The following is a 14,480-nucleotide window of genomic DNA, read 5'->3' on the forward strand; positions in this document are numbered from 1 at the left end:
CACTTGAATAAACACTTAAATGGTTCCTTCTACAGTCATGGTCATCTAAGTATATGCTGGGAATTTTATGATGAAATATGGATTTTTAATGAATATTTAAATCTGGCCGCCTTGAAACGCTACCTTAATGAACCTAGAGGCTATGTTGTCTTGGGCTTAAATTCCCCTGGCAGGGTCTCCCATGGCAAACAGGCTCTAGCTGACTGGTCAGACAAAGAGCGGTTCAAGACACCTTCATGAGGACCACGAAATTGAGGCACGTGACGTCGCTGGGTACGGCAGAGCCGCGGTCCCACCCTAGAGACTCGTCGGGACTCGTCAGAGAGCGCCTGGTGGCCGGGTTGCTCCTCACGGGACCTGGTTGGGCGAAGCCCGAACGAGAGATGCGAGGCCATTCCACAGTGGGCCCATCACCTGCAGGGGGAACCATGAGGAACCGGTGCAAAGAGGATTGGGTGGTGGACGAACGTGCAGACCTCGGTGGCCCCATCACCAGATGCTTAGGCTGGCTCTAGGGACGTGGAATGTTATCTCGCTGGGGGGGAAGGAGCCTGAGTTTGTGCGGGAGGTCGAGAGATATCGACTAGAAATAGCCGGGCTCGCCTCCACGCACAGCTTGGGCTCTGGAACTCATCTCCTCGAGAGGGGCTGGACTCTCTTTTACTTTAGAGTGGCCCGCGGGGAGAGGCAGTGGGCTTGGGTGGGTTTGCTTGTTGCCCCCCAGCTCAGCCGTCTCGTGTTGGGGTTTACCCCAGTGGATGAGAGGGTCGCATACCTGTGTCTTTGACAGTTCCAGTCTGGTCGACACAATTTCTCATTCAATCCTGCTTCATAGACTTTCTTCCATTGGTATCACACACACACCCCTCGCCTGGTTTCAAAACACAATTGAAAACTCATCTGTTAAAGTTAGCTGCATTTATACCCAAAATAAAGGTTTTTATTTTGTGGTTTTATCTTTTTATTTTCCCTAATGTTTTAATTGTGTTTTTAATGTTGTAAAGTGTCCTTGGGTTTTTTGAAAGGCGCTGTCAAATAAAATGCATTATTATTATTATGAGAGGGTCGCATCCCTGTGTCTGTGGCATGGGGACAGGTCTCCGACTGTTTCGGCCTACAGGTCGAGCGGTAGTGCGGAGTACCCAGCCTCCCGGGGACTCCATTATTCTGCTGGGGGACTTCAACACCCATGTGGGAAATGACAGTGACACCTGAAGAGGCGTGATCGGGAGGAATGGCCTCCCCAATCTGAATCCGAGTTGTGTTTCGTTATTGGACTTCTTTGCTAGTCACGGATTGTCCATAATGAACACCATGTTCAAACATAAGGGTGTCCATCAGTGCACTTGGCACCAGGACACCCTACGCAGGAGGTCAATGATCGACTTTGTTGTCGTATCATCAGACCTTCGGCCGCATGTTTTGGACACTCGGGTGAAGAGAGGGGCTGAGCTGTCCACTGATCATCACCTGGTGGTGAGTTGGATCCGCTGGAGGAGGAGAAAGCCAGACAGACTTGGCAGGCCCAAGCGGATAGTGAGGGTCTGCTGGGAACGTCTAGCGGAGCCCTCGACCGGGGTGTTTTCAACTCCTACCTCCGGGAGAGCTTTGATTAGATTCCGAGGGACGTTGGAGACACACAATCCGAGTGGACCATGTTCTCCACATCTATTGTCAATGTTGCTGCCCGTAGCTGCGGCCGTAAGGTCTGCGGTGCCTGTCGCGGCGGCAATCCCCAAACCTGGTGGTGGACACCAGCAGTAAGGGATGCTGTCAAGCTGAAGAAGGAGTCCTATCGGCTGAGGCGGCTGACGGGTACTGTGAGGCCATGGAGAAGCACTACCGGTTGGCCTCGAAGTGATTCTGGCAAACCCTCCAGCGCCTCAGGAGGGGGAAGCAGTGCTTTGCCAACACTGTTTACAGTCAGGGTGGGGAGCTGGTGACCTCGACTGGGGACATTAACAGGCGGTGGAAGGAGTACTTCGAGGATCTCCTCAATCCTGTCGTCACTGGTGGAAACAGAGGCTGGGGACTTTATGAAATTCACATAAAATGCTCTGTTTACTCTCAAAATAGGATTTAACATTTTTCTTTTAAAAACATATTTGGTCTAAGGACATGGGATTTTCATGTCATGATATGCTTTCCCCACCAACATTTTAAGAATTTGAGTCACTCGATTTTTTTTTTTTTTTCTCCAATGCTATAAATTAGCTACAATGCTAAATGCTAAGCCTGGGAGGTCTGAGTGCTTCTGCAGGCAAGTTCTAACCTGACCCTATGGAAAATGTAAATTGTAAATGGCCTGTACTTGTATAGCGATTATCAAGTCCCCACCCATTCATGCACACATTCACACATTGACAGCGGTAAACTACATTGTAGTCACAGTTGCCCTGGGGCAGACTGACAGAAATGAGGCTGCCATACAATTGGGGCCACTGTGCCCTCTGACCACCATCAGCAGGCAAGGCAGGTGAAGGGTCTTTCCCAAGGATACAAAGACTGAGACAGACAGAGCTGTGGTTCGAACCGGCAACCCACTGGTTACAGGACTAACCCCTACCACCTCTGCCACATTTGCCTCAAATGTGGTCACATTAAATGACAATGGCCTGCTAGGTAGGTGGGGGCGTGTGACGTGGCGTGCTGGGAGGGGTGGATTTGCTAGGAAGGGCTTGGAACCCGTTCATCACTGCTTGCAATTCTAGCCTAGTATTGAAACTAGCTGGACAAACATGCCACTAAGTGCTACAAAATGAAACACATGCAAGCAGTTTGCTTCAATTCAATAATACTTTGTTATTTATGCAGGGAAATCTACGTTTCTTTAAAGCGTTAACAGATCGTTACAACTGTAAGAAAGAAGGGTCTCCTGTGGTGGTCTGTGTTGCAGCAGATCTGAAGGAGCCTCAGGCTAAAGACATTTGTTATTGAGCTTCTGTCTTATAAAAAGGATGCTCAAGGTGGGCTATTATGTTTGCATTTTATGATGCATCCTCCTTTTTACAGTCATCTCTAGGGGCTCCATAGCAGCCTGCTGTCCAGGGTTGTACACAGACAGCCCCACCCTCTGATGTTTCTTCTTTCTGAATACAAGTGATATGACTGCCCTTGCTTTTTAGTTGATAGCACTGTCAGTAATTTTCTATGAAGTGGTACTAAAGCAAGATAAAACCAGAGTATATGGTGAATGCGTATAGTGTGTATTTGATGCTGTGTGTGTGTGTGTGTGTGTGTGTGTATAGACCTGCTCAGCTTCAGCTCTAAGCTCCTGCTCCTGAACTTTGAGGACATCTCGAACATGGTCAGTGTGAGCAGCTGCCTGACGCCGAAGCTGAGTTCTCATCTCTGCCTCAATTATTTCTCTCAACTCAGCGAGCTAAAAGCATACAAAAATATCAAATCACCAGAACACTTAAGATAAACATGGCATGTAGACAAAATAGAGGAAAAGATCTGGTGAGCAGGATACCACTTCTATATCAGCACCTTTCTTTCCTGCTCCAGTCGGGATTCCTCTTTTACATGCTGTAATGCGGTGCCAACAGCTTTCTCCAGAGCTTTCTGATCCTCCAGTTTCTGCTGCTCTAGTGCTCCATCGATGTGGATTTGCTCTCGGACTCTTTGCTCAGCCAGCTCTCGATTCAATTGGTCAATGCGACGATGTGCATGGGCAATCAGAGCATTCAGGTCATCTGTTGACAGTTTACCAGCTCACACACACACACACACACACAGTTGGGATTAGTTTGGGACTGACCTCTTAAACTGTTCACTAAACATATGTATTCCCTTACTGGAGCTTCCATGAAAAGTAATAGTTGAATTCACAAAAACATATTGGGTCGGGTGCCCACAATGAATTAAATTTCTAATATGCGAGACTTCACCAGTCCGTGATTTTCTACTTACTGAGTCCTTTCCAGTTGGCCTGGATCTCTGGAGTAAGACTACTCACTTCCCTCTGGAACTGCTGTTTGGCTTCATTAACCAGTTCACTGTACTGGGCCACGATCTTTGCTTCTGACTCTGCTGACTGCACCTACAAGAAAAATCCATACAGTGGGAGTTCTCCCATAAGTTCTGGATTTGGAACTACGATCAAACTTATGTACAAATCAGAAGAAGCTAAAGTACTGTCAAAAGGTTATAAACGGCCACTGATTTATTCAGATCAGATAATTATTACTCGATTATAATTAGAACATATATAGCAAACTTTGATTGGATAGTCAGTTTAAATGATTTCAAATGGAATGAAAACAAAAAAGATGAGGAACAAAACAGAAAACCACAATTCCAAGCGGTTATAGAAAGTCTTTGCAATTTGGGCTAATGAACCTTTCCAGGGTGATGAAAGAAGGTCCACAGTTAGCTGTCAACATTGGGACAATAAGAAGATGCCTCACTGTCAGCAAGACATTCCCAGTATTAAAAGCACAACATGAGAAAGCTCTGCCCCTCAGCTATTCATCATCCTTAGAAAATCAGCAGTATGTGAACAGCGTCTCCTTCTTGCTCTTCCCAGGTTACATGTGACTCGAACACAGAAATCCCGTCAGCAGAACTGACATAATAAAAGATCTCCAAGAAATTAGTCCATGGCAAATTAAAACATAAGTGTTCATGTGCAAATGGTTCTTCTAATAGGCTTTGGAGGAAGAGTTGGAAGAAAATGAAATCTGGACTGAATTGAATTTCTTTTTTGCTTTAGGGTAAACAGAACTTCAAAATCTTGCGACAGTACGTTAAAGATTAGGACTGAACCATTTTATCATGTGTCAATAACAAAGGACAGTACATCCAGACACATTTGTGTTTTAATGTAGCTGTGAAACTGGAAGGCTGGTTAATTTGGACCTTACCATGGCACTTTTGTCCTCCAGCTTTCTCAGAGAACATGAAAAGGTATTACAAACGATAAACTAAAACAATAACAAGAAAGAGCTGTCTCTCCCTGAGGGAAATCAAATTTTGTTGGAATGTAGTTTCCAAGTTTATTTGAACAATCAGTACAGATGTTAATGTCCGTAGAAAGGAAGGATCTCCTGTAGCGGTCAGTTTTACAGCACATCTGAAGAATTCACTGACTTAAAACACTCTGTTGTTGCTATACGGATGAGGATGCTCAGAGGTGTTCATTTGATAATATCACAGTGTGTGATTTTCAAGTAATTAATTTGCATTTTAGTGCATGACATAAATATTTAATACATCAGAAAAACAAAACCCAATATTTGGTACAGAACCCCTTGTTTGCAATTACAGACATCAGGCATTTCCTGTAGTTCTTGACAAGGTTTGCACACACTCCAGCAGGGATTTTGGACCACTCCTCCATACAGATCTTCACCAGATCCTTCAGGTTTCAGGGCTGTTACTGGGCAATACAGACTTTCAGCTCCCTCCAAAGATTTTCGATTGGGTTCAGGTCTGGAGACTGGCTAGAGACCTTGAGATGCTTCTTACGGAGCTACTCCTCAGTTGCCCTGGCTGTGTGCTTCGAGTCGTTGTCATGCCAGAAGACCCAGCCACGACCCATTTTTAATGCCCTTAAATGGGAAGGAGGTTGCTGGCCCTGTCCATCCTCCCCTCAATACGGTGAAGTCATCCTGTCCCCTGTGCAGAAAAGCATCCCCAAAGAATGATGTTTCCACCTCCATGCTTCACAGTAGGGATGATGTTCTTGGGGTTGTACTCATCCTTCTTCCTCCAAACATGGTCAGTGGAGTTTAGACCAAAAAGCTCTATTTTTGTCTCATCAGACCACATGACCTTCTCCCATTCCTCCTCTGGATCATCCAGATGGTCATTGGCAAACGTCAGACTGGCCTGGACATGCGCTGGCTTAAGGAGGGGGCCTTTGCCTGCGCTGCAGGATTTTAATCCATAATCGTAGTGTGTTACTAATGGTCTTTGAGACTGTGGTCCCAGCTCTCTTCAAGTCATTGACTAAGTCCTACCGTTTAGTTCTGGGCTGATCCCTCACCCTCCTCATGATCATTGATGCCCCACGAGGTGAGATCTTGCATGGAGCCCCAGACCGAGGGAGATTGACAGTCATCTTGAACTTTTCATTTTCTTATAATTGCGGCAACAGTTTTGCCTTCTCCCCAAGCTGCTTGGCCAGTTTCCTGTAGCCCTTCCCAGTCCTGTGCAGGTTTAATATTTTACCCCTGATGTCCTTATACAGCTCTCTGGTCTTGGCCATTGTGGAGAGGTTGGAGCTTGTTTGATTGAGTGTGTGGACAGGTGTGTTTATACAGATAACAAGTTCAAACAGATGCAGTTAATACAGGTAATGAGTAGAGAACAGGAGGGCTTTTTAAAGAAGAACTAACAGGCCTGTGAGAGCTGGGATTCTTACAGGTCGGTGGGTGCTCTAATACTTATGGCATGCAATAAAATGCTAATTATTTACTTAAAAAAAGAAAATCACACAATGTGATCTTTCGAATTTTTGTTTTAGATTCCATTACTCACAGTTGAAGAATACCCATGATAAAAATTAAAGACTTCTACATGCTTTGCAAGTGGGAAAACCTGCAAAATCAGCAATGTATCAAATACTTGTTCTTCCCATTGTGCAACTTTGTTTCATTCACATATTAAGATGATTGTTTGTTAAAGCTCAATACACTCAAAACATCTGCTTGCATTCAGATACATTCCATTCTCCCTGAAATCTTTGTTTCCATGCTCAGATTTATTGCTTCCTGTATAGAAGTACCCCTTCTGCTTGCCTTTTTCTCCACACGTGCAAACTTGTGTGTGTGTGTGTGTCCAAGCGTCACACACGGAGAGAATAGAGGCAGGTAGAAAAACAGAATCACAGACAGACATATACAGTGGAAGATACAAAGAGATAGAACAGTGAGGAATGAGTCAGCCAATCAGCATCCACTGTCAGTGTAACCCGACACCTGCTTTTTCTCACTAATGCAGCACAACAGTCCATGTCTTCCCCTGGCATGGCTTTTTAACATGGAGGCGCATGCTCCCGAACTACCACCCATAACATGGAAACTGTACATGGTATTTGAAAATTTTTCGATATTGGCTATCACTAGCATGAAGGCTGATATTAATTTACCCCATCTACTATGCAAAAAGCAATGCATAAACTTAAATTAACTAAAATGCTAATGCTAACTACAGCCTATATTCAAAAGTCTATGAAATTGTCCTTTAAAATGATTCACTCTTGTTCAGGTGTTGGAACAGCAGTAGAAGCTGTTTAAGAGGCTGACATAAAATGGTCGCTGTTTTTATGCTCCACTGGGACCTATGAAGATGGTCTTATCATCATAAGTCACAGAATAGTGGTTTCATTCTGGTTCTGATAGATTGGACCTGGTTCTGATGGGGGTTTGTTCCTGATTCTGACAGAGGGTTCCTCCTGGATCTGATGATGAGTTCTAGTTCTGATAGAGTTTGGACTTGTTTCTGATGGATGCTTGTACTAGGTTCTGGTGTAGCTTTGTTCAAGGTTCCTATGGAGATTTTTGCCAGGTTCTGTCAGAGTTGGGACCTGGTTTTGATAGAGGTTTCTTCCTGGTTCTGATGGAGTTATGATCTGGTTCAGACAGAAATCTGTATCTGCAGCAATGGATTAGCCAATCAGCATCAAGTGTCAATGGAATTCGACACCTGCTGTTTTTCTAACGAAGATCGTCACTCTGCCCTCTAACTGGCCGGCCTTTTTAACATGGAGTAGCATGCTCACGAACTACTCCGAATATCTCGGAAACCATAAGGGCTATCAACGTCATTCTTTGACCGTTTTTATCAAAATAGACAGGGGAACGATAATGTCGATCTTTTTTTTGTTGACAAAATATTATTGAAGGCACAACAATAGGTGAAAAGAAAGGGAAAAGTGGGAAAAAAGACAAAAATGCCTGAACATGCTCTCGAACAACTTTGATAACTCGGAAACTATAAGGACTGTCGATTTGATTCAGGTACTATATGAATCCGCACGCTTTGCTGAACAAAAATGAAGCTTTTCAAGTTTCTACAAAAATCTGTGTAGGAGGTGTGACCCTGTAAAAAAGTGGATCATTTTGAACATTTTAACATAAGTGAAGGTGGATTTTTTACTCTGAAACAAACCTATCTCACGGGAAAATGGTAAAAGGTATCCAAATCATTCCTTCACTGTGAGTGAGAAGACCCACTGAAGCAAAAAACTGACAAGGCTCATGTTTCTGCATACTGCCATTTAGGAGATTGGGTGATTCGAAAACGACCCTCTTCACTGAGAGTCGCAGTCCTTCCTTTTCTTACATTTTGTATTGATCCCAATCGGTCAGGAGGTGTGACATGCCATGCCTGAGGTGTGGCATGACACATATATTTCCTAAAAGCAGAAAGACAGAGCTACGTTTTGATGCATAAATTACAGTGAAATCTGTAAGAACAAGAGTGATTTGTTTGTGAAAATTCAGTTAAGTTTCAAAAACTGACAAAAACCAGAGTGTGCACTGTGACAGTTGGAGAATTCGGTCATTGGATTACATTGTAAAATTGAAATCTTGTGAAAAGTTGGATAAAATTAAAATCGCAATTTTAGAAAAAACGTAAGAGATATCAAAAAGCTGAATCATTTGAAGATAGCTTAATATCTCATGACCCGTTTAAACTTTGAATGGAGTTTCTAGCTGAAAATATGCAGAAGTAGTTAGCTGTGAAAGAGCGCAAACGTTTTGCTGAATTTTGTGGAATTTGTGAGATTTTCCATTCATTTCAATGGGCTTAAAATCGGCACAAGAAGCTGAATATTTTAAAAAGTATAAAAAATATTAATAAAAAAAGTCATTGCCAGAATGTCCTAAATGAGCTTAACATTTTAAAAGTCGAATGGCTGAAATAGCACAAAGTATTAAGGAGGAGATAGGTCCCAGAAAAAGCGTTAGATATATAATAACTAGAAAAATTTGCACTTCCTGAGAATGCAGTGTGAATGCTGTCAGCTGAATTTTGTAGCGGAAAGATGGCACAAAAAAGCTGAAATTGACTGCAGGTAATCTAAAGGTAATGAATTAGCAGAAACCCGAAATGTTTAACTCCTCCGCTGAAAATTGGCACAAAGAGGCTAAAGTTGACAGGAGAATATCAGCTGGAGTCTGATAAATTAGCAAAAAAAAAAAAAAAAAAAGTCATCTGATCTCTTTAAATAGGAAATCTATTACCTAAAAACAGCTGAACAAGGAGAAGTTACCTCAAAACTACTTGGCATTGAAACAGTATTATGACAGCGGTGTAGGAGCTAAAATTAGCTACAGAGCTAATGCTAGCTTAAATGCTAACATTAGCATGTTGACTATAAATAACTTATTCCATTTAATATGTTCATTAGTCCTATAAGTGAAAATAAGCCTAAATGCTAACGTTAGCTTAAATGCTAACATTAGCATGTGGGCTATCACTAGCATAATGGCTAATATTAACTTACTCCATTTAATATATTCATTTAGCCCTATAAGTGAAAATAAGCCTAAATGCTAATGTTAGCTTAAATGCTAACATTACCATGTTTTCTAACCCTAGCAGGGTGGGTAACATTAACTTGCTCCATACAATGTTTATTTAGGCCTATACATGAAAATTAGCCCAAAAGTCTATTAAATTGCCCTTTAAGGTCAATCACTGTTATCTAGCTATTGGAACAGTACATGCCGTTTAAGTACTCGACACAAAATGGCCGCCATGTAGTTGGTCTCTATGAAGATGGTCAAAGGGTTAGGGATCGCGTCAGATTTAGGCCATAGAAATGAATGAAAAGGAATGGAAGTCAATGCAAACCCCTCACAAAGACAATAAAACAGGCATATATATGTGTGTGTGTGTGTGTGTCAGGGCTCTTGTGTGTGTCTGAGTAGGAGACAGGGAGAGAAGAAAGACAGAATCACATACAAACATATACAGTAGGAGATACACAGAGCTATAAATTGAACAGTGAAGAATGAATCAGCCAATCAGCAAAGAACGTCAGTGTAACTTGACACCTGCAGCATTTCTAATGCAGCACCTCACTATCGTCTCCCCCTTCCCTGGGCTTTTAATATGGAGGCGCATGCTCCCGAACTACCGCCCATAAGTCGGAAACCGTAAGGGCTATCGACGTCATTCTTGTACCGTTTTTCTCAGAAATGTAATATTAAAGCCACAACACTAGGTGAAAAAGGGGAAAAACGGAGAAAAAGACAAAACTACTTGAACATGCTCCCGAACAACGTTTAATAACTCCGAATCAGCTGGCCTTGCTGAACAATCATGGAGCTTTTCAAGTTTCTAAAACAGTCTGTTTGTGAGGTGTGACCCTCTCTCAAACAAACCTATTTAACGAGAAAACGATAAAAGGTATCCAAATATTTTTTGGACTGTAGATATCAGCAGGGATTGGTGAACAATCCTGGAGATTTTTGTGTGTCTACATAAATCCGTGTAGGAGATGTGACAGTGTAGAAAAGTCGATGATTTTGAAATTTCAAGCGATTTTGGGAAGGACAGATTTGGTACTCCTAAACAAACCTTTTTTATGACAAAACGATAAAAGGTATCAAATTCCTTCACTGTGAGCGCCAGCAAGGTCTGAAGATAAATCTGCACAAGGCTCATGTCTCTACCTCAAACGGTTTACGAGAGGCAGCGATTCGAAAACATGTGAGTTTAAGGATTTCTTGCTCTGATTTATTCTGAAATTCCTATAGGTTCAATATACAGGTCCTTCTCAAAATATTAGCATATTGTGATAAAGTTCATTATTTTCCATAATGTCATGATGAAAATTTAACATTCATATATTTTAGATTCATTGCACACTAACTGAAATATTTCAGGTCTTTTATTGTCTTAATACGGATGATTTTGGCATACAGCTCATGAAAACCCAAAATTCCTATCTCACATAATTAGCATATTTCATCCGACCAATAAAAGAAAAGTGTTTTTAATACAAAAAACATCAACCTTCAAATAATCATGTACAGTTATGCACTCAATACTTGGTCGGGAATCCTTTTGCAGAAATGACTGCTTCAATGCGGCGTGGCATGGAAGCAATCAGCCTGTGGCACTGCTGAAGTCTTATGGAGGCCCAGGATGCTTCGATAGCAGCCTTTAGCTCATCCAGAGTGTTGGGTCTTGAGTCTCTCAACGTTCTCTTCACAATATCCCACAGATTCTCTATGGGGTTCAGGTCAGGAGAGTTGGCAGGCCAATTGAGCACAGTGATACCATGGTCAGTAAACCATTTACCAGTGGTTTTGGCACTGTGAGCAGGTGCCAGGTCATGCTGAAAAATGAAATCTTCATCTCCATAAAGCTTTTCAGCAGATGGAAGCATGAAGTGCTCCAAAATCTCCTGATAGCTAGCTGCATTGACACTGCCCTTGATAAAACACAGTGGACCAACACCAGCAGCTGACACGGCACCCCAGACCATCACTGACTGTGGGTACTTGACACTGGACGTCTAGCATTTTGGCATTTCCTTCTCCCCAGTCTTCCTCCAGACTCTGGCACCTTGATTTCCGAATGACATGCAGAATTTGCTTTCATCCCAAAAAAGTACTTTGGACCACTGAGCAACAGTCCTGTGCTGGTTCTCTGTAGCCCAGGTCAGGCGCTTCGGTACCTGTACCCCATTTCCTGCACACGCCTGTGCACGGTGGCTCTGGATGTTTCTACTCCAGACTCAGTCCACTGCTTCCGCAGGTCCCCCAACGTCTGGAATCGGCCCTTCTCCACAATCTTCCTCAGGGTCCGGTCACCTCTTCTCGTTGTGCAGCGTTTTCTGCCACACTTTTTCCTTCCCACAGACTTCCCACTGAGGTGCCTTGATACAGCACTCTGGGAACAGCCTATTCGTTCAGAAATTTCTTTCTGTGTCTTACCCTCTTGCTTGAGGGTGTCAATAGTGGCCTTCTGGACAGCAGTCAGGTCGGCAGTCTTACCCATGATTGGGGTTTTGAGTGATGAACCATGCTGGGAGTTTTAAAGGCCTCAAGAATCTTTTGCAGGTGTTTAGAGTTAACTCATTGATTCAGATGATTAGGTTCATAGCTCGTTTAGAGACCCTTTTAATGATATGCTAATTTTGTGAGATAGGAATTTTGGGTTTTCATGAGCTGTATGCCAAAATCATCCGTATTAAGACAATAAAATACCTGAAATATTTCAGTTAGTGTGCAATGAATCTAAAATATATGAATGTTAAATTTTCATCATGACATTATGGAAAATAATGAACTTTATCACAATATGCTAATATTTTGAGAAGGACCTGTATCAACCTATAGGTTCCCATTCATGGTGAGTTGACTTTGCATTGCTTTGGGGCGTAATGCCGGAAAACTGTCAGTCCCACGTCAATGAGGGTGACATTCTCTTTATCGCGAAAGTGAATCCTATGTTTTGACGTATATTTTTTATAGGTAAAATGAGTAAAAATTGAGCGAGTGAGGAAAGTTTGTTTGTTCTTTCTCAGGTTATTCAAAAACCTAGTGTACAATCTAGGAACTGACGAATTTCGTCATTGGATTACATTGTAAAACTGAAATTCTGAAAAAATTGTAATAAAGTTTGAATTAAAATTGTAGAAAACTGTAGAAGATATCAAAAAGTTGAATTATACAATAATACCAGAAAGCTGTGAAAGCATTTTAAAAGTTGAATGGTGTTTCTAGCTGAAAGTATGCGGAAGTAGTTAAATGGCAAAAACAGTGAAGTTTTAGTGGAATTTTTGTGGTTTTCCATTCATTTCAATGGGAGCTTTACAGCATTCACACAGTAAATATATATATAGTCCGAGGTGAATAACAATAGGTGCCTGCCATGCACTGCTTCGCATTCCTTCCATTGCTATGGCAGGCCCCAATAAAGAGTCCGAGGTGAATAATAATAGGTGCCTCTGTGCATTGCATTGGGCATGGAATGCATTGCTTCGCATTCCTTGCATTGCTATGGCAGGCCCCAATAAAGAGTCCGAGGTGAATAATAATACAGGTCCTTCTCAAAAAATTAGCATATTGTGATAAAGTTCATTATTTTCTATACTGTAATGATGAAAATTTAATATTCATATATTTTAGATTCATTGCACACTAACTGAAATATTTCAGGTCTTTTATTGTCTTAATACGGATGATTTTGGCATACAGCTCATGAAAACCCAAAATTCCTATCTCACAAAATTAGCATATTTCATCCGACCAATAAAAGAAAAGTGTTTTTAATACAAAAAACGTCAACCTTCAAATAATCATGTACAGTTATGCACTCAATACTTGGTCGGGAATCCTTTTGCAGAAATGACTGCTTCAATGCGGCGTGGCATGGAGGCAATCAGCCTGTGGCACTGCTGAGGTCTTATGGAGGCCCAGGATGCTTCGATAGCGGCCTTTAGCTCATCCATAGTGTTGGGTCTTGAGTCTCTCAACGTTTTCTTCACAATATCCCACAGATTCTCTATGGGGGTTCAGGTCAGGAGAGTTGGCAGGCCAATTGAGCACAATGATACCATGGTCAGTAAACCATTTACCAGTGGTTTTGGCACTGTGAGCAGGCGCCAGGTCGTGCTGAAAAATGAAATCTTCATCTCCATAAAGCTTTTCAGCAGATGGAAGCATGAAGTGCTCCAAAATCTCCTGATAGCTAGCTGCATTGACCCTGCCCTTGATAAAACACAGTGGACCAACACCAGCAGCTGACACGGCACCCCAGACCACCACTGACTGTGGGTACTTGACACTGGACTTCTGGCATTTTGGCATTTCCTTCTCCCCAGTCTTCCTCCAGACTCTGGCACCTTGATTTCCGAATGACATGCAGAATTTGCTTTCATCCGAAAAAAGTACTTTGGACCACTGAGCAACAGTCCAGTGCTGCTTCTCTGAAGCCCAGGTCAGGCGCTTCTGCCGCTGTTTCTGGTTCAAAAGTGGTTTGACCTGGGGAATGCGGCACCTGTAGCCCATTTCCTGCACACGCCTGTGCACGGTGGCTCTGGATTTTTCTACTCCAGACTCAGTCCACTGCTTCCGCAGGTCCCCCAAGGTCTGGAATCGGCCCTTCTCCACAATCTTCCTCAGGGTCCGGTCACCTCTTCTCGTTGTGCAGCGTTTTCTGCCACACTTTTTCCTTCCCACAGACTTCCCACTGAGGTGCCTTGATACAGCACTCTGGGAACAGCCTATTCGTTCAGAAATTTCTTTCTGTGTCTTACCTTCTTGCTTGAGGGTGTCAATAGTGGCCTTCTGGACAGCAGTCAGGTCGGCAGTCTTACCCATGATTGGGGTTTTGAGTGATGAACCAGGCTGGGAGTTTTAAAGGCCTCAGGAATCATTTGCAGGTGTTTAGAGTTAACTCGTTGATTCAGATGATTAGGTTCATAGCTTGTTTAGAGACCCTTTTAATGATATGCTAATTTTGTGAGATAGGAATTTTGGGTTTTCATGAGCTGTATGCCAAAATCA

General features: G+C 42.7%; 1 protein-coding gene across 2 annotated transcripts in view; it reads right to left on the minus strand.

Annotated features, from left to right (window-relative positions):
- Positions 1–14,480, minus strand: part of immt (inner membrane protein, mitochondrial (mitofilin)) — an 84,841-nt gene that overhangs the window by 16,119 nt on the left and 54,242 nt on the right. Inside the window, exons 10-12 of one of the 2 annotated variants that reach the window (XM_047353875.1) lie at positions 3,916–4,045; positions 3,493–3,713; positions 3,251–3,382 (exon numbers count right to left, since the gene is read on the minus strand). In XM_047353875.1, coding sequence (XP_047209831.1) covers positions 3,251–3,382; positions 3,493–3,713; positions 3,916–4,045 — 483 coding nt within the window. Of the gene's footprint in view, positions 1–3,250; positions 3,383–3,492; positions 3,717–3,915; positions 4,046–14,480 lie in introns of both variants that reach the window. The other variant, XM_047353874.1, reaches the window with a different exon arrangement.

The sequence above is a fragment of the Girardinichthys multiradiatus genome, chromosome 23, assembly GCF_021462225.1.
Source record: "Girardinichthys multiradiatus isolate DD_20200921_A chromosome 23, DD_fGirMul_XY1, whole genome shotgun sequence".
Lineage (NCBI taxonomy): Eukaryota > Metazoa > Chordata > Actinopteri > Cyprinodontiformes > Goodeidae > Girardinichthys > Girardinichthys multiradiatus.